This window comes from Anomaloglossus baeobatrachus, chromosome 2 (assembly GCF_048569485.1).
Source record: "Anomaloglossus baeobatrachus isolate aAnoBae1 chromosome 2, aAnoBae1.hap1, whole genome shotgun sequence".
Taxonomy (NCBI): domain Eukaryota; kingdom Metazoa; phylum Chordata; class Amphibia; order Anura; family Aromobatidae; genus Anomaloglossus; species Anomaloglossus baeobatrachus.
In genome coordinates, this window is record NC_134354.1 from 276,294,759 (window position 1) to 276,322,529 (window position 27,771).

The 27,771-nt window shown below is 44.6% G+C and overlaps 1 protein-coding gene across 2 annotated transcripts in view; it reads left to right on the plus strand.

Annotated features, from left to right (window-relative positions):
• Positions 1–27,771, plus strand: part of NAV1 (neuron navigator 1) — a 190,455-nt gene that overhangs the window by 150,770 nt on the left and 11,914 nt on the right. For both annotated transcript variants that reach the window (XM_075335814.1, XM_075335815.1), the window contains 3 exons: positions 3,465–3,619; positions 14,208–14,279; positions 22,802–22,998. In XM_075335814.1, coding sequence (XP_075191929.1) covers positions 3,465–3,619; positions 14,208–14,279; positions 22,802–22,998 — 424 coding nt within the window. The remainder of the gene's footprint in view (positions 1–3,464; positions 3,620–14,207; positions 14,280–22,801; positions 22,999–27,771) is intronic.

Here is a 27,771-nt window from a genome sequence, read left to right on the forward strand (position 1 = left end):
AGCTTCCGCTGAACAAGCAGCGTTCACTACAGACGGGGGTGCAATCTCTCCTTCAGGGTCAGTCACACCCCTTGAGGCGCCTCATGCACTTCCTGGGGAAGATGGTGGCAGCAATGGAGGCAGTCCCTTTCGCGCAGTTTCACCTGCGTCCTCTTCAATGGGACATCCTACGCAAATGGGACAGGAAGCCGACGTCCCTCGACAGGAACGTCTCCCTCTCTCAGGCAACCAAAGCTTCCCTTCGGTGGTGGCTTCTTCCCACTTCATTATCGAAGGGGAAATCCTTCCTACCCCCATCCTGGGCGGTGGTCACGACGGACGCGAGTCTGTCAGGGTGGGGAGCAGTCTTTCTCCACCACAGGGCTCAGGGTACGTGGACTCAGCAAGAGTCCTCACTTCAGATCAATGTTCTGGAGATCAGGGCAGTGTATCTTGCCCTAAAAGCGTTCCAGCAGTGGCTGGAAGGCAAGCAGATCCGAATTCAGTCGGACAACTCCACAGCGGTGGCTTACATCAACCACCAAGGCGGAACACGCAGTCGGCAAGCCTTCCAGGAAGTCAGGCGGATTTTGATGTGGGTGGAAGCCACGGCCTCCACCATCTCCGCAGTTCACATCCCGGGCGTGGAAAACTGGGAAGCAGACTTTCTCAGTCGCCAGGGCATGGACGCAGGGGAATGGTCCCTTCACCCCGACGTGTTTCAGGAGATCTGTTGCCGCTGGGGGATGCCGGACGTCGACCTAATGGCGTCCCGGCACAACAACAAGGTCACGGCATTCATGGCACGATCTCACGATCACAGAGCTCTGGCGGCAGACGCCTTAGTTCAGGATTGGTCGCAGTTTCAACTCCCTTACGTGTTTCCTCCTCTGGCACTGTTGCCCAGAGTGTTACGCAAGATCAGGGCCGACTGCCGCCGCGCCATCCTCGTCGCTCCAGACTGGCCGAGGAGGTCGTGGTACCCGGATCTGTGGCATCTCACGGTCGGCCAACCGTGGGCACTACCAGACCGACCAGACTTGCTGTCTCAAGGGCCGTTTTTCCATCTGAATTCTGCGGCCCTCAACCTGACTGTGTGGCCATTGAGTCCTGGATCTTAGCGTCTTCAGGATTATCTCAAGAGGTCATTGCCACTATGAGACAGGCTAGGAAACCAACGTCCGCCAAGATCTACCACAGGACGTGGAAAATATTCCTGTCGTGGTGCTCTGCTCAGGGTTTTTCTCCCTGGCCATTTGCCTTGCCCACTTTTCTGTCCTTTCTTCAATCCGGATTGGAAAAGGGTTTGTCGCTCGGCTCCCTTAAGGGACAAGTCTCTGCGCTCTCTGTGTTTTTTCAGAAGCGCCTGGCCAGACTTCCACAGGTACGCACGTTCCTGCAGGGGGTTTGTCACATCGTCCCTCCTTACAAACGTCCGTTAGAACCCTGGGATCTGAACAGGGTGCTGATGGTTCTTCAGAAACCACCGTTCGAGCCAATGAGGGATATTTCTCTCGCACGCCTTTCGCAGAAAGTGGTTTTCCTAGTTGCAGTCACTTCACTTCGGAGAGTGTCTGAGCTAGCAGCGTTGTCATGCAAAGCCCCTTTCCTGGTGTTTCACCAGGACAAGGTGGTCCTGCGTCCGGTTCCGGAATTTCTCCCTAAGGTGGTATCCCCCTTTCATCTCAATCAGGATATCTCCTTACCCTCTTTTTGTCCTCATCCAGTTCACCAATGTGAAAAGGATTTGCACTTGTTAGATCTGGTGAGAGCACTCAGATTCTACATTTCTCGTACGGCGCCCCTGCGCCGCTCGGATGCACTCTTTGTCCTTGTCGCTGGCCAGCGTAAAGGGACACAAGCTTCCAAATCAACCCTGGCTCGGTGGATCAAGGAACCAATTCTCGAAGCTTATCGTTCCTCGGGGCTTCCGGTTCCCTCAGGGCTGAAGGCCCATTCTACCAGGGCCGTGGGAGCGTCCTGGGCCTTGCGGCACCAGGCTACGGCTCAGCAGGTGTGTCAGGCAGCTACCTGGTCGAGCCTGCACACTTTCACGAAACACTATCAGGTGCATACCTATGCTTCGGCGGATGCCAGCCTAGGTAGGCGAGTCCTTCAGGCGGCGGTTGCCCACCTGTAGGACGGAGCCGTTACGGCTCTATTATGAGGTATTATTTACCCACCCAGGGACTGCTTTTGGACGTCCCAATTGTCTGGGTCTCCCAATGGAGCGACAAAGAAGAAGGGAATTTTGTTTACTTACCGTAAATTCCTTTTCTTCTAGCTCCAATTGGGAGACCCAGCACCCGCCCCTGTTTTTTTGTGTACACATGTTGTTCATGTTGAATGGTTTCAGTTCTCCGATATTCCTTCGGATTGAATTTACTTTAAACCAGTTTATAATTTCTTTCCTCCTTCTTGCTTTTGCACCAAAACTGAGGAGCCCGTGGGAGCACGGGGGGTGTATAGGCAGAAGGGGAGGGGCTTTACACTTTTAGTGTAATACTTTGTGCGGCCTCCGGAGGCATAGCCTATACACCCAATTGTCTGGGTCTCCCAATTGGAGCTAGAAGAAAAGGAATTTACGGTAAGTAAACAAAATTCCCTTCATTTTTTTGTGATAATAGCAAATACACTAGGCACATGGTGAATCCACTACTCCGATTAAAATGAAAACCTGTAAATCCTTTACACTGAAGGTGTAAACCTATATAGTTCATGCGCTGGGGTCCATAAATCTTAAAAATCCATATTGACCACTTAATAAAAAAAAGCCCACTTGCCTTTGTGTAAATGAGGTCAATACTTATAGTTCCTATTTGAGCAAGTGGATGATTCCATTTACTATTAAGCTGTTTTAGTTGCCCTATTGGGTGGTCTCAAGGAGAGGGAATTTGTAGTGATATCCAAATGGTCAATTCTTTTGAGGATGCTTCGAAAGTCCTCGCTGTAGTCAGAGATCCGCGTTCTGGCCAGTAGCATGATCAGCAGGGTCTAGAGTAAGATTAGTGGCGAGGGCCCACAGAGGTGAGTGTCATTTCTCAAACTCACCATTCATTAGGAAAGGGGATTGCGCCTATTCATGAAGCAGACGTCATGTTCTCCACCACTCCACTTCATCAAGAGCTGCGTGAAGATCGCTAGTCTTGATGAATCGGGGCCTTGAAAGTGAGAGCAACCTGGATAAGGTAGGTGCTTATTGTAATAAGTATGGCATTTATAATGCAGATAAGCCATGCTGTACCCAAAAGTTCCATTTTTCATTCATGGTGACCAAACCATGACCAGCATGTGTTACTGCAGCCAGGTATTTATTACTCTGAAATGCTGCAAGCTGGAGGACTCAAATGACACGTACGAGGCAGGTCCGCACTATGGATCGGATGACTGGTAAAATGACATTTCTTCAATACTGTGTATGGTAATCTTTTTTCTTGCTGATTAAGGACAAAATTATATTTGTAACGTGTATCTTTCTTATATAGGATCTGCAGTTATACTTATCCAACTTGGCAAACCAGATTGACAGAGAGACAGGACCATGTGATGTCCCTTTAGTCATTTTACTGGATGATATTAGTGAAGGTGGAGCCATTAGCGAATTGGTGAATGGGGCCTTGACCTGCAAATATCACAAGTGGTAAGTGATAACTGAAAACCTATATTATACTGTACTTTGTATTTGTTTTCCTATGCTAAATAAATAGAACTCTGCATTTTGCTAGTTTAACAATGGTCTGTGCAGCACTCTAGTCATGGCGACTTAATGATGAATGCTCTATAGGAAGATCGATCTTCTGCAAGCATGGATAGATTCACCAGAGTCTTCTCTGCCATTATCTTGATAGTAGCAAGCCATCAGATTGCTTGTCTTCCTCTTCTAGTTCCTTCTATTCTTATGACCATAATGTCCTTCTCCGGTGATTGCCATCTTCTTATGATGTGTCCAAAGTAAGCAAGTCATAGCTTGGTGATCCATGCTTTGAGTGACATGTCTGGTTCGATTTCTGCTAAAATTGATTTGTTTTTTTTTTCTTGCCATCCATGGTATTGATAACATCCTTCTCCACAAGACATTTTGAAGGCGTTGATTTTTCTTCTGTCTTGTTCTTTTATCGTCCAGGTTTCACATCCGTATGTTACTAGAGAAAAGACCAGACTATGTACGAGCCATATCTGTCACCAGTGAAATAAAAAAAAAAAATATTCTTCTCACTTTTCCTCTATTCCCTTGACGTCCTCTTTTCTGTACATGCAGCCCGCAGACACGATACACGATCGCGGCCCAGGCCAGACACTGGCCAGTCAGGGGCTAGCAGCTGACATCGGAGTGCCAACTTAGTGGTGTACAACGGCCGACATCAGCTGCTGGCCTCTGATTGGCTGGCATTGGCATTACAGTGCAGAGCACCAGTCTCTGGGCAGCACTACATTTCCAAGGAAGCACATTCATCTGAAATAAAGTGCTGACTTTGGCGGCCCCCTGGACATTGCTGCGCTTGTCAAGGGATCTACGGTGCCTTCAGCCGCATGAAGCATCCTCAGGACCCGCATGCGACCCACGTGTTTGAGTCCCCTGATTTAAATGGACCCAATCATCTTGGACAATACTATTTACTTACAGACACAGGTCACTGAAAAAATGACATAAATTCAAAAATCATTACAGAAATAGAAAAGAGCCTTATCAACATAAGGTCACAAAACCAAAGCATTGGTATTGGTCGATATTTTATCTAATATACACAAGCTTACAACTGACGGCAAGAGTACACATTGTCTTGCAGTATATACAGTAAAATCAAAAACAGCTAACTGAAAAAAGGAAATAAATGTAAAAATAATCACAGAAAAAGAAAACAGCCTTACCAACAGCGGGTCACAATACCAGTGCACTACAGGATGCCGAAGACCCCATGACAAAGGCGGGAGCAGCACAGGTGCAAAATGCTGATGAAATGTGCAATAAAAAGATGTATAAAATACATTAGGTATTGGCCGTCGTAAATTGTCATTGTGAGCTAGTACTGGTAAGGCTGCTTTGTATTTCTGTGATGTTTTTTATTTACTTGCAGATATAGGATTAATCTGCAGGTACAATGTTTCATGGCCGTCTTACTAAAAGTGCAGGTACTGAGAGACGTGAGGTTATTTCCTTCTGGTAGCCATTGGCTTTCAGTCATAGAGGCAATGTAGGGAGTGAATACAGTGGTCGCTCGCATCAACTCACTATACTTTATACTTTTATACTTTCATTGACAGCCTATCAGTGCAGAAGAAAAGTAACTGTCCAAGTACCTTGTTGGGTATAGTTTCCAAAATAGGGTAAACGCTGGGAAGGTTTCACTGTACTGCTACCTCAGGGGCTCTGACAATGCGAGATAGCAACTGAAAACCATTCCAGCAAAATGTGTGCTTCAAAAGCAGAATCGCGCCCCTTCCTTTTTGGCCTCTGCCGTATTCCCAAAAAGCAGAGTATGACTGTATATAGTATATTGCCATACTATGGAGAAATTGGGTAACAAATAGTGGTGTGCTTTTCCTCCTATCGCTCCTTGTATTAAACATTTAGGGTTAAAATAAAATTGTGGAAGAAAAATTAGATTTTTCACTTCTTAATTCCACTGTCTTAATTCCTGTAAAGCACCAGAAGGGTTAAAAAATGTTCTAAACACTATTTTTAAATTTTTATGTGGTGCACCTTTTTAATTGGGGTTATTTGAGACGCTTCTCAAAGTGTGAAGTAATAGTACATCACACAGGTGTCAGTGTATAGAGCCAGCTCAAAAGTTGAGCTCCATCATTCCTGGGAGATGACGGTTGCGGTACACAGCCAGCATCTTCCTCTAATTGCAATGACCATACCTATCTCCGATCACTGCTGTTTAACCATTTATATGTCACTGACGTTTAAATAACTTGATTTCACATGGCTGCTATTATAGTCGTACTGTGAAGCTTAGTCTGTGGCTGATTTCATTGGAGAATTGAATTCTAATGAAGTACAGTAGCCAGACCACTCTAGTCTTCATACTAGAATGGAGAGGTCTGTAATTTTGAGCATAGGTGCACTTCAGCTGTGACAGATAGAATCCAGAAAAGCCAGAAAATCACATTGTATGAGTTTTAAATAATTAATTTGCATTTTATTGCAGAAAAAACTATTTAATCACCTTCTAACCAGCAAGAATTCTGGCTTTCACAGAGCTGTTATTTTTTTCTTTAATAAGCCTTCCTACTCTGTACTTTACCTGTATTACTTTTATTAATTGCACCTGTTTGAGCTTGTTACTTGTATGAAAGACTGCTGTCCACACACTCAATCACACGCCAACCTCCCCACCATGGCCTAGACCAAAGAGCTGTCTAAGGACACCACGGACAAAATTGTAGACCTGCACAAGCTTGGATGGGGTACAAGACAAACAGCAAGCAGCTTGGTGAGACGGCAACAACTGTTTTCACAATTATTAGAAGATGGAAGAAACACAAGATGACCTTCAATCTTACTCAGTCTGGCGCTCCATGCAAAATCTCACCTTGTGGAGTAAGGATAATTTCGGAGAAAGGTCAGGAATCAGTACAAAAATTCATGGGAGGACCTGGTCAATGACCTGAAGAGAGCTTGGAGAACAGTTTCAAAGATTACAGTTTGTAACACACTACGCCGTCATAGATTAAAATCCAGCAGGGGACGCAAGGTCGCCCTGCTCATGCCAGCCCCTGATCATGTCCAGACCCGTTTGAAGTTAGCCAATGAATATGTGGATGATTCAGAGGAGGCATGGGAAAAGGTCATGTGGTCAAATGAGACCAAAAAAGACCTTTTTGGTATAAATATCCACTCGCTGTGTTTGGAGGAAGAAGGATGAGTACAACCTCAAGAACACCATCCTAACCGTGAAGCATTGGGGGGGAAACATCATACTTTGGGGGTGCTTTTCTGCAAAGGGGACAAGACAACTGCACCATATTGAATGGAGGATGAATGGGGTCATGTGTCACAAGATTTGGCCAACCATCTCCTTCCATCAGTAGGAACATTGCAGAAGGGTCTTGTCTGGGTCTTCCAGCATGAAAATGACCCAAAGCACACAGCCAGGGCAATAAAGAAGTGGCTCCGTGAGAAGCATTTCAAGGTCCTGGAGTGGTCTAGCCACTATCCAGACCTGAACCCAATAGAAAATCTTTGGAGGAAGCTGAAATTTAATGTTTCCCTGAAACAGCCCCGAAACCTGAAAGATCTGGAGAAGATCTGTATGATAAATGGGTCAAAATCCCTGATGGATTGTGTGCAAACTTGGTCAAAAACTTCAGGAAACGTCTGACCTCTGTAATTGCAAACAAAGGTTTCTGTACCAAATATTACGTTTTTCTGTTGTATCAAATACTTTTTTGTGCAATAAAATGCAAATTAATTATTTAAAAATCATACAATGTGGTTTTTTGAATTTTTCTTTGGGAAGATTCTGTCTGTCACAGTTGAAATGTACCTATAATAAAAATTACAGACCTCTCTATTCTTTGTAGGTGGGAAAATGTGCGAACTTGGCAGTGTATCAAATACTTGTTTTTTTCCCACTTTACCTGTTGGCACAAGACCACTCACTCAGTGCGGAAATACCAGGGATGCTGTCACGATTCAGCATCCCTCAGTATTGGATCAGAAAGACATGGTGAACAGCAGTGTGAGCATTGTCTTCTTACCTCAGCACTAGAGTTGAGCGGATCGGTCATAATCCGGGTCTGTTGGATCCGGATCGGGTTGCCGGCGAAGTCCGGATCCGATACGGAATCTGCGGCCATGTAAATGAATGGGGAGCCGGATCCGGGACGAGAGAGAGAGAGAAAAAAAAAAAAAGACGGATCTGGATTGTGCACCCCGAATCCTGGGTACTGGTCGGACTCGGATCGGGCGCTCAAACTGTGCGGATCCGGATTTTGCGGATCCGGGTCCGCTCAACACTACTCAGCACCCCTGGTATCTCCAGTTTTGGGTCAGAAAGGCATGGTGGACAGCGGTGTGAGCAGTCTTTTTTTACCTCAGCCTCCCTGGTATCTCCAATATTGGATCAGAAAAACAGCGTGGCCAGCAGTGTGAGCAGTCTGTTTTTATTCGAATACCTTGGATAACTCCAGTACTCCAGTAGTATTAGTGGAGTATAGCTTCCTACATATGAAGGAGGTTGGAGCTTCCTACTGCCCAATTTCATCGACTCCTGTCCTAACATTCTAGGACAAGTTTCTGACAGTAAAGCATGGTCATTTTAATTTTATAGTGATTACCTCCTTAACCCCTTCAGCCCCCAGCCTGTTTTCACCTTAAAGACCGGGCCATTTTTTACATTTCTGACCAGTGTCACTTTGACAGGTTATAACTCTGGAACGCTTCAACGGATCCTGGCGATTCTGAGATTGTTTTTTCGTGACATATTGTACTTCATGTCAGTGGTAAATTTAGGCCGATATTTTTTGCATTTATGTGTGAAAATTTTGGAAATTTGGCGAAAATTTTGCAATTTTCAAAGTTTTAAATTTTATGCCCATAAATCTGTGAGGTATGTCACACAAAATAGTTACTATATAACATTTCCCACTTGTCTACTTTACACCAGCGCAATTTTCGAAACAATTTTTTTTTCCGTTAGGAAGTTAGAAGGGTTCAAAGTTCATCAGCAATTTTTCATTTTTCCAACAAAATTTACAAAAAAATGTTTTAGGTACCACATCACATTTGGAGTGACTTTGAGAGGCCTGGGTGACAGAAAATACACAAAAGTGACCCCATTCTAAAATCTGCACCCCTCACACTGCTCAAAACTACATCCAAAAAGTGTATTAACCCTTTAGGAGCTTTACAGCAACCAAAGCAATGTGGAAGGAAAAAATGAAAATTTTACTTTTTTACACAAAAATGTTACTTTAGCCATAAAATTTAGCATTTTCACAAGGGTATCAGGAAAAATGCACCATAAAATTAATTGTGCAATTTCTCCTGAGTACGCAGATACCTCATATGTGGGGGAAATCAATTGTTTGGGCGCACGGCAAGGCTCGGAAGAGAAGGAGCATCATTTGAATTTTTGAAAGCAAAATTGTCTGGAATAATTTGCAGATGCGATGTTGCGTTTGGAGACCCCCTGAGGTGCCTAAACAATGGAGCTCCCCCACAAGTGACCCCGTTTTGGAAACTAGACCCCTCATGGAATTTATCTAGATGTTTATTGAGCACTTTGAACCTCTGGGGGCTTCACAAAAGTTAATAACTTTGAGCCATGAAAATAAAAAAAATAAAAAACTACCACAAAATTGTTACTTCAACCAGGTAGCTTTTTTTTCCCAAGGGTATTAGGAAAAATTGCAACATAAAATGTATTGTGCATTTTCTCCTGAGTACACAGATACCTCATATGTGGTGGAAATCAAATGTTTGGGTGCACAGCAGGGCTCGGAAGGCAAGGAGCGACATTTGACTTTTCAAACGCAAAATTGTCTGGAATCGTTAGTGGATGCCATGTTGTGTTTGGAGACCCCCTGAGGTGTCTAAACACTGGAGCTCCCCCACAAGTGACCCCATTTTGGAAACTAGACCCCTCATTGAATTTATCTAGATGTTTACTGAACACTTTGAATCCCTGGAGGCTTCACAAAAGTTTAGAATGTTCAGCCGTGAAAATATATACATTTTTTTTACCATGAAATTGTTACTTCAACCATGTAGGTTTTTTTTCCACAAGGGTATCAGGAAAAAATGCACCATAAAATGTATTGTGCAATTTCTCCTGAGTACACAGATACCTCATATGTGGTGGAGAGTAATTGTCTGAGCACACGGCGGGGCTCAGAAGAGAAGGAGCGCCATTTCACAGCAAAATTGGTTTGAATTATTAACGTACGCCATGTTGCGTTTGGAGACCCCCTGAGGTGCCTAAACAATGGAGCTCCCCCACAAGTGACCTCATTTTGGAAACTAGACCCCCATGGCATAAATCTACATGTGTAATGACCACTTTGAACCCTCACATGCTTCATACATTGAGGCATAAAAACAAAAAAGTACTTGTTTTCCACAAAAATGTTATTTTAGGCTCAATTTTTTAATTTGTACAGGGGTAACAGGATAAAATGGACCGCAAAATTTGTTGGGCAATTTGTTCTGAGTACGCTGATACCTTATATGTGGCAGAAAACCACTGTTTGGGCGCACGGCAGAGCTCCAGAGGGAAGGAGCGTCATTTGACTTTTTAAATGGAAAATTAGCTGGAATCGTTAGCCGCACCATGTTGCGTTTGGAGATCCCTTTGATGTGCCCAAACAGTGGAGCTCCCCCACATGTGACCCCATGTTGGAAACTAGACCCCCCCCATACAAAGAAATATTAGTTTGGCAAAATAAAAAATACAGACGTCAGTAAAAAATATATATATATATATATATATATATATATATATATATATATATATATGAGTACCTGCAACTGACACTAAGGCAAGTGCCACATGTGAGAGCGATGCACAAATCTCGCATCGCATCACCCGACACAGCCGCACACTCCTGTCTGGAAGAGAGCGACCGTGCCGGAAGATGCGGTGTGAGGCTTGTGCATCGCTCTCATGTGTGGCACTGGGCTGACCCTTACAATATTCAGTAAAAAATACTGTAGTTGATGATTACTACAGTATAATTTTACTGGCCCTAAACTAAGTTTATTTGTATTTCTTTCTTAGTTTACATAAAAAAAATTAGGACGAACGCACGGATGTGCTGCAAAAAGGGGGGGACTAGGTGAGATGGAAAAAAGATGGATGGAGGATGGAAGAGGGCTCAACGGAGGCAGGAGCGGCGGAGGATGGGTGAGGGCGCGGCGGAGGATGGGAGAGGGGGCGCGGCGGAGGATGGGAGAGGGCGTGGCAGATGGAGGAGCAGCGGAGTATGGGTGAGGGCACAATGGATGCAGGAGTGGCGGAGGAAGGGGGGGCGAGGGGAGGGGTGGAAGGGAAGTGGGAGGTGAGATTGGGGATAGCTACCTTACAGAATGGTTCTAGGCAGCATCCGGGAGGGGGAGAGGGGCAGAGGATTAAGGGGAATGGGAGAGAGCAGGCAGCAGATCAGGGAGGGGGCAGAGGCTGATGGGGGAGTGAGGTGGCAGATGCATGGGCGCAGCGGCAGATGCAGGGGCGCAGCGGCAGATGGGGAGAGTGCGGCGGCTGATGGGGAGAGTGCAGCGGCAGATGCAGGGGCGGTGGAGCGGCTGATGGGAAGAGTGTGGCGGCTGATGGGGAGAGTGCGGCGGCTGATGGGGAGAGTGCGGCGGCTGATGGGGAGAGTGCGGTGGCTGATGGGGAGAGTGCAGCGGCAGATGCAGGGGCGGTGGAGCGGCTGATGGGGAGAGTGCGGCGGCTGATGGGGAGAGTGCAGTGGCTGATGGGGAGAGTGCAGATGCAGGGGCGGTGGAGCGGCTGATGGGGAGAGTGCAGCGGCTGATGGGGAGAGTGCGACGGCTGATGGGGAGAGTGCGGCAGCTGATGGGGAGAGTGCGGCGGCTGATGGGGAGAGTGCGGCGGCTGATGGGGAGAGTGCGGCGGCAGATGCAGGGGTGGTGGAGCGGCTGATGGGGAGAGTGCAGTGGCTGATGGGGAGAGTGCAGTGGCTGATGGGGAGAGTGCGGCGGCAGATGCAGGGGTGGTGGAGCGGCTGATGGGGAGAGTGCAGCGGCAGATGCAGGGGCGGTGGAGCGGCTGATGGGGAGAGTGCAGTGGCTGATGGGGAGAGTGCAGCGGAAGATGCAGGGGCACTGGAGCGGCTGATGGGGAGAGTGCAGTGGCTGATGGGGAGAGTGCAGCGGCAGATGCAGGGGCGGTGGAGCGGCAGATGCAGGGGCGGCGCATCGGCGGATACAAGGAGGGAGCAGGAAGAAAGCAGTGGCGTCAGATGCAGGGGGGGCGCAGCGTGAGTAGAGCAGCAGCGTCAGATGCCCCCATGCATCTGACGCCGCTGCTCTCCTCCCACTGCGACACCACCTGCATCTGACGCCGCTGCTCTCTTACTGCTGAATAGCAGCGTAACATGCAGGGGCGCAGCGGGAAAGTAGCGGCGTCACATGCAGGGGCGCAGCGGGAAAGTAGCGGCGTCACATGCAGGGGCGCAGCGGGAAAGTAGCGGCGTCACATGCAGGGGCGCAGCGGGAGAGCAGGGGCGAAGCACATGGAGCAGGGCAGCGGTGGATTGGGGGCTGTGACTCACAGATGGGCACCCGCAGGGATCGCTCTCCTCAGATTCCACGGAGGGAGAAGCTAAGGAGATCGATCTCCTACAGCGAGCTCACCCGGTCCCAGATGCACGGTTCTTGGAGAGATCGGTCACAAGTCCGATCTCTCCAATCAGAGCTTGGGGCGGGTGCAGTAAAGCTCACTGAGCTCCAGCCAATGGCCAGTGCTGCAGCTGCACTGACATAGCTGGATTTCAATGCTTCAGCCATTTTCAATGGCTGAAACATAACACTGGCTGTGATTGGCTGAGCGGCGTTCGTCAGCCAATCACAGCCTCCGTAGGTCCGGGAAGGAGACACCACCCCTCCTGAGGTCAGGTACAAGTCCTCTCCTTCCCGAATCTACAGTTTTTTAAAGCCGATCGCGGTGCCCGGCACTCCGGGGCCGCGATTTCGCCATAACGGATGTATCCGTCATGGGTCTTTAAGTACCAGGGCACCAGGATGGCTAGATCCGTCAAAGGTCGTGAAGGGCTTAAGCAAAACAATTGTGATTTGCTAATTAAATATGTTTAGGAATTTATAATGATATTTCCTTTAGTTGCTTAGTTTTTTCTATTCCAGGTGAAACCCTGTAAGTATTTTTTTTTGGTACGACTGCCTATTTTAAGTGTAGACACATGAACATTTATGAAAAGGGCAATTTTTTGTGTAAATATATATTTTTAAAAATTCAAACCACATTGACTTAAATTATATATTGATACATGTGACAAAAACAAAATCTCAAAATATGTTACGGCAATCCAAAGTTATTTCTATTTGAATTGACACTTCAGATATGAGAAATTGGTCTGCATCCAAACGTCCAAATAGGTCAAAATATGAAAGGGTTAAACGTCTTGGAAAATATGCTGCATGGGATGTTTTCCAGAATTTGATCTCAGTTTGAGGCAGAATTTTGGCACATTCTTGCACCCAAGCTCGTTACTCTCAGCTATGCTTAGAACTAAAGTCTACCCGCCTGAGAGTGCGCCAAGTCCCTCGCGAGAAAAGCTTGTGTTTGTTGCTGATGCTCAGTAGTATGTCAGTGTGTTTTTTTATTTTCTATGGTGAGTGGCCCTTGTCCGGACCATTCTTGTATTTATGTGTTTCTAATGAGGAAGAGCTTCTTCCCTTCTTGAACCTCTTTTTTTCTGCTTAGAAAGACCCTACCATGCTGCACTGCTAACACATGGAGTAACCATCACTATCATTTTTATCTCATAAATCAATAGTACAGGTAAAAATAAGTAACTTTGTAATGTATTTTATCAGACAAATCTTCTTTGTCCTTTTGGATTGTTTTTATACTTTCAATACATTGGTAATATTTGTAAAATCTATATTCAGTGAAGACAGATCTTCCCATTACTGAGATAGGAGATAACAGTTGGTCCTTCTTTATGTTCTATGAAGACAGAAGAGGAAGAATAAACTAGAGGAATATACTTCATAGACCCTTAGGAGCACCAACTGTCGTCTCCTATCCCAGTAATGGGAAAGTCTGTATTCACTGAAGACAGGTTTTACCCATGAATTGAGAATTTTAAGAATGAAAGATCAGCCCAGGAAAAGAAAGAAGTGGATTTCTCTGATAAGATATGTTATAATGTCTCTTATTTTCAAGTGTATAATTGATTTATGAAAAAAAATTGAATGGACGGTTATTCTAACTTAGCTTTAGTTCTCAAGTTGTCAATGGTTTCTCCTTATAAGTTCAAAAATGTACCTAAAAAATGTATGATTGATTGTGTTATGATAGCTGATAGTGTTGATTATCACACAATGATTTTTGAATGTTCCAAAAAGTTTTGTATGATGTTTCTGAATTCTTGAATGTCTAGCTTTTAAGAACTCAAACAAATCATAAGAGAATTTTAAAAATGTATGATGACCTGTCAGGACAAAGGTCTTCTACTGTGAAATGTTTATATTTTGTTTCATTTTCATTACTAATCTTGTAATTCTTCACTTGTAGCCCTTACGTTATTGGAACTACCAATCAGCCGGTGAAAATGAGCCCAAACCATGGACTTCACATAAGTTTCAGGTAAACTTATTACACACGCATACAGTTATATTTCATGCACAAAGAACTCCATGTGTTTAGGGGATGTACAGTGGGTACGGAAAGTATTCAGACCCCTTTACATTTTTCACTCTTTGTTTCATTGCAGTCATTTGGTAAATCCAAAATAGTTCATTATTTTTCTCATTAATGTACACTCTGCACCTTATCTTGCCAGAAAAAAAACAGAAATGTAGAAATGTTTGCAAATTTATTAAACAAGAAAAACTGAAATTTCACATGGTCAGAAGTATTCAGACGCTTTGCCCATTATTGAGTAGAAGCACCCTTTTGAGCTAGTACAGCCATGAGTCTTCTTGGGAATGATGCGACAAGTTTTTCACACCTGGATTTGGGGATCCTCTGCCATTCTTCCTTGCAGATCTTCTCCAATTCCGACAGGTTTGATGGTGAACATTGGTGGACGGCCATTTTCAGGTCTCTCCAGAGATGCTCAATTGGGTTTAGGTCAGGGCTCTGGCTGGGCAAGTCAAGAATGGTCAAAGAGTTGTTCTGAAGCCGCTCCTTTGTTATTTTAGCTGTGTGCTTAGGGTCATTGTCTTGTTGGAAGGAGAACCTTCGGCCATTATGAGGTCCAGAGCACTCTGGAAGAGGTTTTCGTCCAGGATATTTCTGTACTTGGTTGCATTTATCTTTCCTTCAGTTGCAACCAGTGCTCGTGTCCCTGCAGCTGGAAAACACCCCCATAGCATGATGCTGCCACCACCATCTTTCAATGTTGGGATTGTATTGGGGAGGTGATGAGCACTGCTTGGTTTTCTCCACACTTACCGCTTAGAATTATCACCAAAAAGTTCTATCTTCATCTCATCAGACCAGAGAATCTTATTTCTCATAGTCTGGGAGTCCTTCATGTGTTTTTTGGCAAACTCTATGCGGGCTTTCATATGTCTTGCACTGAAACGATAGAAAGCTGTGGACAAAAAGCGCAAATAGGGTCTTACCCCAATAGACACGGGGTGAATATAATGAGCAGTCCTACTCACCAGATAGAGTTGTGAGAGTCACAACTACTGTAAAAGCATAGATATCCTGATCACGGCAGCAGTACCCCAGATGTCAGATAACAGAGAGAGGTAGAGAGGGGCTTTCAAACACCGCGCCAATGATCACCGATGAGAGAAGTCAGATTAATGTATCTTTATTTTGCACAGGTCTAGGCATAGAACCACCTGCAGGCGCTATTCACTTTTTTTCCCACGCTCTTGAACTCCTATTACCTTGCTTACCGCAATAGAACTGTCAGCCTTTTTTCAGCGCGTGTGATTATACTTTGCGCTCACATTTTTGTACTAATTTTTTCAGGATCCCCTTCTCTCTTCCTCCTTTTTTTCACTGGAATATTGTGGAGTTCTTCTTCATGTTCCTTTTTTCACATCGTGAATCACCACACGTGTTGTTGGTGCGATGGTTCTATGCCTCCACCCTCAGGTTCACTTAAATAGAGGTATTTACGGTTTAGGTGAGATCTAGACCCACCTGATACGTTAATTTTACACACTTATATATATATATATATATTTGGCTTGTATATTTATTCAGACACGATGTTTTTTTCTTTTTTAATATCACACAAATTTTATTACATGTTTTGTTACGACTCTATTCTCATTTGTTGTAATTGTTTTAACTTTAATTATTATTCATGAAGATCATTGTATTGCGTCATATCAGGTTGAAATGTATGTTTTTCCCGCCCGTTTTTTTTCTTTAGGGGGTGGGTCTTTGACGTCATCTTGTATATATGTCTTGTCTGTTTCTACCACGGTAGATTTGATGTTTTCTTATGCTTTACGGTCCTGAGGAAGGGAGCTGAGTCTCCAGAAACGCGTAGACCTGTGCAAATTAAAGATACATTAATCTGACTTCTCTCATCGGTAATCATTGGTGCGGTGTTTGAAAGCCCCTCTCTACCTCTCTCTGTTATATGCCTTGCACTGAGGAGAGGCTTCCGTCGGGCCACTCTGCCATAAAGGCCCGACTGGTGGAGGGTTGCAGTGATAGTTGACTTTGTGTAACTTTCTCCTATCTCCCTACTGCATCTCTGGAGCTCAGCCACAGTGATCTTGGGGTTCTTCTTTACCTCTATAGGAGGAGTTCTGGTGGTCCCAAACTTCTTGCATTGAAGGATTATGGAGGCCACTGTGCTCTTAGGAACCTTGAGTACTGCAGAAATTCTTTTGTAACCTTGGCCAGATCTGTGCCTTGTCTCAATTCTGTCTCTGAGCTCCTTGGGCAGTTCCTTTGACTCATGATTCTCATTTGATCTCACATGCACTGTGAGCTGTCGGGTCTTATATAGACAGGTGTGTGCCTTTTCAAATCAAGTCCTATCAGTTTAATTAAACACAGCTGGACTCCAATGAAGGAGTAGAACCATCTCAAGGAGAATCACATGGAAATGGACACCATGTGACTTAAATATGAGTGTTTGAGCAAAGGGTCTGAATACTTATGACCATGTAATATTTCAGTTTTTCTTGTTTAATAAATTTGCAAAAATGTCTACTTTTCTGTTTTTTTTGCTGACAAAATGGGGTGCAGAGTGTACATTAATGAGAATTTTTTTTTTTTTTTTTTAAATTTACCAAATGTCTGCAACAAAACAAAAAGTGAAAAATTTAAAGGGATCTGAAAACTTTCCGTACCCACTGTAGCTGATTAATAAGATGTACTGGGGAGCCTTATTACTCAAAAGGTAGAATCCTCAGTGTGACTACTCCCTAGGAACCATAAATAACTCAGATACAGAAGAGGGGAAGGTAAAAGCATGCATACGTGGGGCAGTCTCAGAAATGTAGATCCACTGTCAACTAATAGAGGTGTTCTTTCTCAACTGCTGTTTAAACGTGATATATTACGATATTTATGCTGCAAGCTGTAAAACAAGTATTAAAAAGTACATACAGTTTATCTCAAAAGTGAGTAGAGTACACGCCTCACATTTTTGTATATATTTTAGTATATCTATTCATGGGACATTACTGAAGATATGACACTTTGATAAAATGTAAAGTAGTCAGTGTCCAGCTTGTATAGCAGTGTAAATTTGATGTGTCCTCTAAATACCTCAACACATGGTCATTGATGTCTAAACCACTGGCAACAAAAGAAAATGGCCATATTGTGCCAAAAGTGTCAATATTTTTTGTGGCCACTATTATTTTCAAGCACTGCCTTAACTCCCTTGGGCATGGAGTTCACTAGAGCTTCAAAGGAGCCACTGGAATTCCCTTATATCCTCCATGACGACATCAATGACCTGGTGGATTTTAGAGACCTTGACCTTTTCTACCTTCCATTCGAGGATGGTCCACAAATGCTCAAAACTGTTTAGGTCTGGAGACATGCTTGGCTAGTACAGCAACTTTATCCTCATTTTCTAGGTGTGTTTGGAATAGTTATATTGGCATACTGCCTTGCCTCCCAGCTCCAAAGGAGTGGATCGTGCTCTACTTCAGAATGTCATAGTTCATGTATTTATTCATGATTCTCTCAATGAACTGTAGCTCCCCACAGTCGGCAGCACTCATGCAGCCCCAAACTATGATACTCCCACCACCATGTTGGATTGTAGGGAAGACACACTTGTTTTTGTACTCCTCACATGGTTGCCGCCACACACGCTTGACACCATCTAAACCAAATAAGTTTATCTTGGTCTCATCAGACCACAGGCCATGGTTCCAATAATCCATGTCCTTAGTCAGCTTTTCTTCAGCATTCTGTTTTCAGGCTTCATGTGTATCGTCTTTAGAAGAGGCTACCTTCTAGTACGACAACCATGCAGAACAATTTGATGCAGTGTTCGGCATATGGTCTGAGCACTGACAGGCTGACCCCCCCAACCCTTTAACCTCTGCAGCAATGCTGGCAGCACTCATATGTCTATTTTGAAAAGACATCCTCTGGATATGACACTGAGCACATGCACTCAACTTCTTTGGCTGACCATGGCAAGGCAATCTGAGTGGAATCTGTCTTGTTAAACCTCTGTATGGTCTTGGCCACTGTACTGTAGCTCAATTTCAGTGTGTTGGCAATCTTCTAATAGCCTAGGACATCTTTATGCAGTGAAACAATTCTTTTTTTCAGATCCTCAGAGATTTCTTTGCCATGAGGTGCCTTGTATGAAAAAGCTAAAACATCAAATTTAACACATCTGCTCCCCTTTCACACCTAAGACCTTCTATCATTAATGACTCACATGACACCAAGGAGGGAAATGGCTCATTGGGCACAATTTGGTCATTTTCACTTACGGTTGTATTCACTTTTGTTGCCGGTGGTTTTGACATTAATGGCTGTGTGTTGGGTTATTTAGAGGGCACCTCAAATTTACACTGTTATACAAGCTGTACATTGACTACTTTACATTGTATCAAAGTGTCATATCTTCATTGTTGTCCCATGAAAAGCTGTAATAAAATATTTAGAAATTCCCCTCGGTGTCTGCGCTGTGCTGGAGATGTGGACGGGAGTTTGGTACAATGACACACATTTGGTGGGAGTGTGACAAGATCCAGCAGTTCTGGCAGAAAGTCCTCACGAATTATCAACTCGTGACTGGGAAAACAGTAGAGAACTGTCCCAAGATAACACTCCTCTCCGTCCTGTCTCACTCAATTACATACCACAAGCGGGACATCCTACGTTTCTGCCTGGCGGCGGCGCGCTCCGTCATTCCTAGATACTGGAAAACTCCCACAACTCCTCCTATTTCTGAGTGGTACATGGAGATGGCAACCATTTGTAGGATGGAGGAGCTCGCCGCCGACACTAGAGACAAATTTTATAAGACCTGGAACGAATGGATAATGTTTAGGGATTCACCTGACTTCCACAAACTGTTTTAATAAAGTAGATCTCAGAGGCATCCCCTCTGAAGAGATACAGTTATAAATCACCAGCCTGTAACTTTTAGAGGAGGTCTGCTAAGCACAGCTCTCAGCTTTCTCAGCTCTTGCTATCTGTAGCTGTGTGCTTTTTCATATTTTCTGTTATCTCTATTTGGAAATACGTATAGTTATAGCAGTGTAGACTCCAGAGCTGATAGCTGAATGCGTTATAGCAGAACTTTGCTAAGCTTTATAGTTCTACTTATAATACAGGTATGCTGTTCATGGGAACTGTCTCTTAAGGAGTTGTGCCCATCCTGCCAGAAACTATAAATTAAGGAGACTGTAAGGAGACCTCATTTGTTGTAGCTGCTCAAGTGACAACTTGAGAATACAACTTTAAGCCGCACAGACACTTGGAGTACTATATTGGAATCTCATCGCCATAGTACAGGTTTCTCAGAAGACCATGATTTTACTTACATACTGCAGTACAAAGGTATTGATGTATATAAAACAAGCAATCAGACGATCACAGGTTACGGTTCACTAAAGGTCCAGTCACACTAAACAACTTACCAGCGATCCCAACAACGATAGGTATCGCTGGTAAGTTGCTAGGAGGTTGCTGGTGAGATGTCACACTGCGACGCTCCAGCGATCCCACCAGCAACCTGACCTGGCAGGGATCGCTGGAGCGTCGCTACACGAGTTGCTGGTGAGCTCACCAGCAACCAGTGACCAGCCCCCAGCGCCGCATGGAAGATGCTGCGCTTGGTAAGTAAGGTAAATATCGGGTAACCAACCCGATATTTACCTTGGTTACCAGTGCACGCAGCTACACGTGCAGGGAGCAGCGCACACTGAGCGCTGGCTCCCTGCTCTCCTAGTTACAGCACACATCGGGTTAATTACCCGATGTGTGCTGCTGCTAAATGTGCACAGAGCAGGGAGCAGCGCACAATGCTTAGCGCTGGCTCCCTGCTCTCCTAGCTACAGCACACATTGGGTTAATTAACCCGATGTGTCCTGCAGCTACATGTGCACAGAGCAGGAGCCGGCCCTGACAGTGAGAACGGCGGAGGCTGGTAACAAAGGTAAATATCGGGTAACCAAGGACAGGGCTTCTTGGTTACCCGATGTTTACTGTGGTTACCAGCCTCCGCAGAAGCCGGTTCCTGCTGCCTGCACATTTAGTTGTTGCTGTCTCGCTGTCACACACAGCGATCTGTGCTTCACAGCGGGACAGCAACAACTAAAAAATGGCCCAGGACATTCAGCAACAACCAACGACCTCACAGCAGGGGCCAGGTTGTTGCTGGATGTCACACACAGCGACATCACTAGCAACATCGCTGCTACGTCACAAAAGTTGTTCGTTAGCAGCGATGTTGCTAGCGATGTTGCTTAGTGTGACGGGGCCTTAAGGCAGATGTGGGCAAAGTGCGGACCACATCCAACCCTTTGATTGTCCCTGTCCGGCCCACAGACATACGCAGATAAGATGCACACAGTAACTTTGCACACTTTGCATGTCTGGCTTGCTAAGATACTCCCCAGTGTGTATACGCCTGTGTGTCGGTGCTGGTTACAGTGTGCACGCCTGCTTCCTACATTAGCGCTGTAGCACACAGAGGGTGCACCCCTCTGCTGCTGAACCAGCACATAGTGAAGACTCCGCCAGACTGCCTGAAATCTTGGTAAGTCTCCATTTAAATATTCTGAATGTTCAAATATCTTTTCTTGCAGTCCACAATGTGATTCTTGAACAAAATTAGGCTTAATCTGTACCCGAATCACACTTTAGGCCTGATGAAAAGATATTTGGGCCTCATACACATGTGTCCTGTGGATCCATTCATGAGGAATGAATATATGACTTATTTATTCCTCTTCTATGGATCCTTATGTCACATCTGCATGAGCCTCAAATGTCTTTTAGAATGGAATAATGCAAATATTAATTACTACCACTTAACTTGTAAATCCACTTTTAAATGCCCCAGTTCTTTGGGTTAAATTAATAAACAAGCATAATTGCCTCCTGGTGTATGGGCATAGGAGCCATGGAAGCCACAGGTCTCAGAGCTGCTGAACAACATCTGTACTGGAGGGTGTATACATGTTTGTGTGTATTGATGTTTTTCGGTTAAAGGTATCTGACTTCAAATGGCAGCATTGGATTAATAGAATAAATTTGGATGTTACTCGCTCTCCCCAGTTCGAGCGCCACTACTACTGTCTGTGTTTGCTGACTGCAGTGGTGGCCTCATACCTTCAGCTTCATCCACTGCTGCCAATCGCTGAGCTCAGCAGCTCTGCCAATATAGACAGCATCAGCTGCTGAGCTCATTGATTGGCTGCAGTGATGATGTACAATATAGTCGTGATGTCACTGCTGCAGCCAGTAAACTGGCGCAGAGGCAGAGCTGGCCTTGGGGAGGCTAAGTAACATCTGATTTTATTATTTTAAGAAACCAATCATAAAAGCAATGCAGAAGTCTGAGAGCATTTACAATGTTTTCTACAGTACACTTTCAAAGGGTTTTCCACAAATACATTTTTATTGACAGTCAAATTGATTGTGTTGCATGAAAATAGCAAATAAAGCAGTTACTCACTTTTTTAACAGTTAACTCTTTTTTTGGCCCATTTTCATTTCAGCATATTTTCCATGATGAACTTGATCTTTGTTGTTATCTATAAGTTTCTTCACAGATTCTTTAAAAGAATCCCAAGCCCTTTTTTCAACAGCTTTCATTTTTGTTTCAAACACCTTGTCCTTCATGAGTTTCTGAATATCTGGACCCACGAAAATGCCTTCCTTCAGTTTTGCTTCTGACAGTCCCTGAAACTTTGTACACAGGTACTGAAGTCTGTCCTTCTTTCGGGAGAGCTTTCACAAACTGCTTCATAAGTCCAAGCTTAATGTGGAGTGGTGGCAGGAGAACTTTAGTGGGATCAACTAATCTTTCCACAACTATGTTCTTAAGTCCAGGTTGCAAAAATCTTCTCATTGGCCAACTTTTTTGGCTCCAGTGATGAGTCCTATCCCGGCTGTCCCAGTCACACAAATAGCATATAGGTACTTTGTTTATCCTCCTTGCTGGCCAAAGAGGGAACTTTCAGATCACCACATATTGACCATCCTTGATCCTCGTAGTTAAGTGTCTTGAGAATAAAGTTTAAATTGTCATATCTTTTCTTTAGTGTAGAGCCTAAACGTTCTGCAGCATGTTTAGGGAGGGCTGACTAAATCATTTAATTAGAACTGTGAAAAGAGCTGAGACTTGTTGGGACTAATGTGAAAGTCTTCGTTAGATTCCTGCTCTTTATGTTCTGAATCTTCTGAGTCAAGTGTACCTCTTTATACTCCTTGGAAGCTGGGTAAAGATAATCTTCTGTCCTCAAAGCAGCCAATTCATTTCTAACCAATCTAATAACACCAAAATCATCCACAAAGGGGTCAAAATATGGTGCAAGAAAAACTCTATGGAGTCAGTGTTTGTGAAAAAAACAGTATTTGATTACATTTTTTCGATATTTTTACTGAGTTCAGCAAGTATATAAAAATCACCTCTTACTTTTCAAAGTTTTATTCTTGTAGATCTGTGTAACCAATGGAAATGATTTTGTTTTTCACAGAATGCTCACTTTCTCTAACAATGTGGAGCCAGCAAATGGGTTCTTAGGTCGGTATTTACGTCGAAAGCTACTAGAATCTGAAGGCGGCATCGGAACTGGACATGGGGAGCTCCTCAGAATTCTTGACTGGGTTCCCCGGCTGTGGTACCATTTGCACACTTTCCTGGAAAAGCACAGTACTTCAGACTTCCTCATAGGTATATTAAAGAAAATCACCTTATATTGGGTTTTCTCAATATGAACTGAACTTCATTTTATATTTTTTACATTTTTCATTTTAATTTCTTCTTTGACATCCCTTTATATTCATACTTGCCTCTCCATAATGTCAGACATATCATATATCAGTAATATAAACTAGAAAATACATAAATAATGTTAAATTTGAGTGTTAATCTTATTTCCTGGTACTTTTAAATTATACACTCACTTTAGGTATGCACTCACATTTACAATGTTACCTGTCCTTTACACTATACTGTACATACTCAAAATCATTGTGTAATGTCATTGAAACCTAAAATTGGCGATCAGTGATACTAATTGCATAATAAGTATTTATCAGTGGCATGCCAATGGCTTACCAGTAACATTGATTCTGGAGGACCAATGTTCAACTAGATGCATATAGTCATGGCTGAAAGTGTTGGCACCCTTTAAATTGTTCCAGAAAATAAAATATTTCTCTCAGAAAATAATTGCAGTTACACATGTTTAGTTATGCACATGTTTATTTCCTTTGTGTTTATTGGAACAGAGAAAAACTGAGAGAAAAAAGGCAAATTGTAAGTAATTCCACACAAAACTCCAAAAATGAGCTGCCAAAGTGAATTTCTCAACTTAATATTTGGTTGCACACCCTTTGGAATAAATAACTGCAATCAATCTCTTCCTATAGCCATCAACAAGTTTCTTACTCCTCAACTGGAATTTTGCACCACTCTTCATTTACAAACTGCTCCAGGTCTCTCATATATGAAGGGCGCATTCTCCCAACAGAAATTTTAAGATCTCTCCACAGGTGTTAAATGGCATTGAGATCCAGAGTCATTGCTGGCCACTTCAAAGCATTCCAGTGCTTTGTTTCCATCCATTTCTGGGTGCTTCTTGAAGTATGTTTGGTATCATTGTCCGGCTGGAAGACCCATGACCTAGGATGCAATCCCAGCTTTCTGTTACTGAGCACTACATTGTGACCCAAAATCCTTTGGTATTCTTTAGATTTCATAATGACTTGCACACAGTCAAGACACCCAGTGTCAGAGGCAGCAAAACAACCCCAAAACATCTTTGAACCTCTACCATATTTGATTGTAGGTACTGTGTTTTTTTCTTTGTAGGCCTTATTCCATTTTTGGTAAGCAGTAGAATGATCTGCTTTACCAAATGTTCTATCTTGGTCTCATCTACCCACAAGATGCATTTCTAGAAGGACTTTGGCTAACTCACGTACATTTTGGTAAACTGCAGTCTGGCTTTTTTATGTCTCTGAATCAGCAGTGGGGTCCTTCTAGGTCTCCTAGTGTTTTGTTTCATTCATATGTCGATGGACAGTTTGCGTTGACACTAATGCACCAGGACAGCTTGAATTTCTTTGGTACTTGATTGGGGCTGCTTATCCACATATGGACTATCTTGCTTAGCAACCTTTCATAATTTTTCTCTGCTGCCTACATCCAGGGAGATTAGCTAAAGTGCCATGAGTTGTAAACTTGTTGATTATGTTGCACACTGTGGGTAAAGTAACATCAATAATTAATTAAGAATAATCTTTTATTCCCAAAGGGCAAAAACAACCCATAGTGATCTCTTCAAGACTATTACATACAGTATATCCTCCAAATCTGTTCCTGAATATCAGGGGCAGACCAAGGAATCCTGAATAAGACCCATAGCGGATAAATTACATTACACAGCAACGGTTTGATACAAACAAAAACACACAGAGCTTAATTAGCCAATACTCAGCAGTATTCCAATAGATAATAAGTGGTCAAATGACCATTCCACTTCTGTGGATAGGTGAAATTTGCTGTTGGCAATCATGCGGCAGTCCTTTAATGTGTTATATACACCGTTATACATAGATGGTGCGCCTGGTGCCTCAAGGCAAAAAGGCAAAATCACCAGGCGCACCATCTATGTATAACGGTGTATATAACACACTAAAGGACTGCCGCATCATTGCCAACAGGAAACCACCTATCCACAGAAGTGGAATGGTCATTTGACCACTTATCTATTGGAATACTGCTGAGTATTGGCTAATTAAGCTCTGTGTATTTTTGTTTGTATCAAACCGTTCCTGTGTGATGTAATTTATCCGCTATGGATCTTATTCAGGATTCCTTGGTCTGCCCCTGATATTCATTAACAGATTTGGAGGATATCCTGTATGTAATAGTCTTGAAGAGATCACTCTGGGTTGTTTTGCTGTGTACACCATTTTATTATTACATTTAATAAAAATTTTGCACTTTGGGAATAAAAGATTCTTCTTAATTAATTACTTATGTATATTCCCTGACTATTAATCAAATATTGCTTAAAGTAACATCAATATCTCTGGAGATGGACTTGTAACCTTAAGATTGTTGATATTTTTCAACAAATTTGGTTCTCAAGTCCTCAGAGATCAGAGTTCTCTTCTCTTTTCTGTTCTCTGTGCTTAGTGTAGTACGCACAGACACACAATGAAAGATTGAAGAGAGAAGAGATAAAAGAAGCTCACCATGCCAATATTTTCTTTAACGTTCCTATGGGAGACCCAGACCATGGGTGAATAGCTACTGCCCCCGGAGGACACACAAAGTTACTACACTCAAAACGTGTAGCTCCTCCCTCCTAGCATATACACCCCCTGCTAGCCAGTCCTAGCCAGTTTCATTCTTTGTGTCAGGAGGATCACACACACACATGCATCCTTTTTTGATTTTTCATTTTTTCTAAAGATTTGGAAGAAAAGCGGGTCCACTGGACTCCCGGCATGTCCCTTCTCACCCCCCTGGCGGCGGTGCTGTTAAGGTTGACTTCAGGGCAGGAGCCCTTCATGCCGCGCTCCTTCACCATCCCTTAGGGGCTCTGGCTTGAAGTTAGAGCCAACACGGTTCTCACTGCCTTGCAGGAGACCGGCCTCCATCCGCAGCCCTTTTGCAGGACCCTGCTGGACGGTGCACTGAACCCCCACCCCACCCAGGGACTGGGCCCTGCGTCTCAAAGCTAAGTATAGAGACGTTATTCAGAGGGTCCTTCTGCAATGTGGGGCACTTTTATTGGGGGGGACAGTGATTTACTTTGATAATGCTGCTTTTTACTGTGTTTCCGGCCGGTTCCACGGTTTTTACTGAGAACCGCGCCGATGATGCCTGATTGTCGGCCGCATGCATAACTCTAGGCCCCGGCTTCAGCCGCGGCCTAGTTTCGTTTCGTTCCCCTGCATGTCAGTCATGCAGGGGGACACTGCAGCGCCGCCCGCCGGCCGCTCTGCACAGGGGAGGACACTCCTTTTTGAGGAGATGATTCCCTCCCCTGTACATCTCCTTAGCCCTCCGATTCCCGCTCCTGGGTTAACCCCCCCCCCTCACTCTGGCGCCATTTTCTCAGCGTTCTTAGTACACTGGTCGGCGCTGGCTGCTCTGCAGTGCAGAGGGAGTGAATATCTGGCTGGGGGTCCAGGCTTGGAATCCGGAGGGCACTCATAATAGCGGCCTGATAAGTCACAACCTCTGGTTGTGCACTTTTATACACTCTCAGGGCATTCTGAAGGAGTTAATTCTTTATTATAGAACCTCCTCCTCAGCAGCATGTCTCACTAGGAGCAAAGCTCCAAGGCTGTACACTACATGCTCTGCATGTAAGCTTATATTGCCTGAACCAGCACAGACCCACACTGTAATGGTTCTTATGTGGTGGTGCCTCAGCCTGGAGTCTCCCCAGGCTGAACCCCTGTCTTGGGTATTCTAGACATTCTAGACAGAGCCCCCACCTCTGCAGCATGTCTCACAGAGCGAGGCTGCAGGCTGTTTTTATTATCCACTGCAGGTAGTCTCGTACGGCTGTACCGAGCTCATAACCACTGTGGCCCCTCAGCTTGGAGGCTCATTAATGGTCCCTCCAGCTGCTCCGGTTTCGGTGGCTGACCCCTGGGGGAATCCTATTTCCAGGGGTCGGCTGTCCCGGCATCTGCTGAGCATGCAGCCCCCTTCTCAGGGCGTTTTCTGCTTCAGCTCGCTCAGCAAAGCTCACAAGGGACTCTCCTTCTGGGCTCAGACCCCGTCCTCCTGACAGGGAGACGCAGGGTCCCCTGTCCTCCCCGTCCCGCAGCTCCGATTACGAGCTGACTCACTGGACGAGGAGGATGTCTCTACCAGGGGCTCGGACGCTACTTTATGTACATTGATCCGTCCGTAGGTGACGCAGATGCGAATGATTGGATTGCGTCCATTATACTTGTACTGGACCTCCATCCGCCTGTATCAGGGGAGTATTCCCCGCTGGCAGAAAGGCATCAGTATACCTTTAACAGGACCGAGGAGTGTGTTCCTTAACCACTCCAGTTTTCAGCCCGCTGCGTCCAAGCCCACAGCCTGTCCTGCAGACCCCACAGCGGGGTTCTGCTGCCTGTCTCCCCCTCCCGTCAGAGGGGTCAAGGAGTGTACTCATTCGCCAAGGGTGGCCACTCCGGTGTCTAGACTTTCAGCCCGGATAGTTGTATCAGTGGCTGACGGCACCTCTATAAGGATCCCACGGTACATTAATTTTGTACTGGACCTCAATCCGCCGGAGTTACCTTATCTAGGTGAACACAACGTGTGTTCCTTAACCACTCCAGTTTTCAGGCCCCTGTGACCAGCCCAGGTTCCGCTCTGACAGTCGCTTCCCATGAAGCGTGATTCTGAGGACTGTGTTTCCCCTGTCCACCAATGGTGGTCAAGAAGTGGGCTCATTCACCTCAGGTGGCTCAGCCCGGA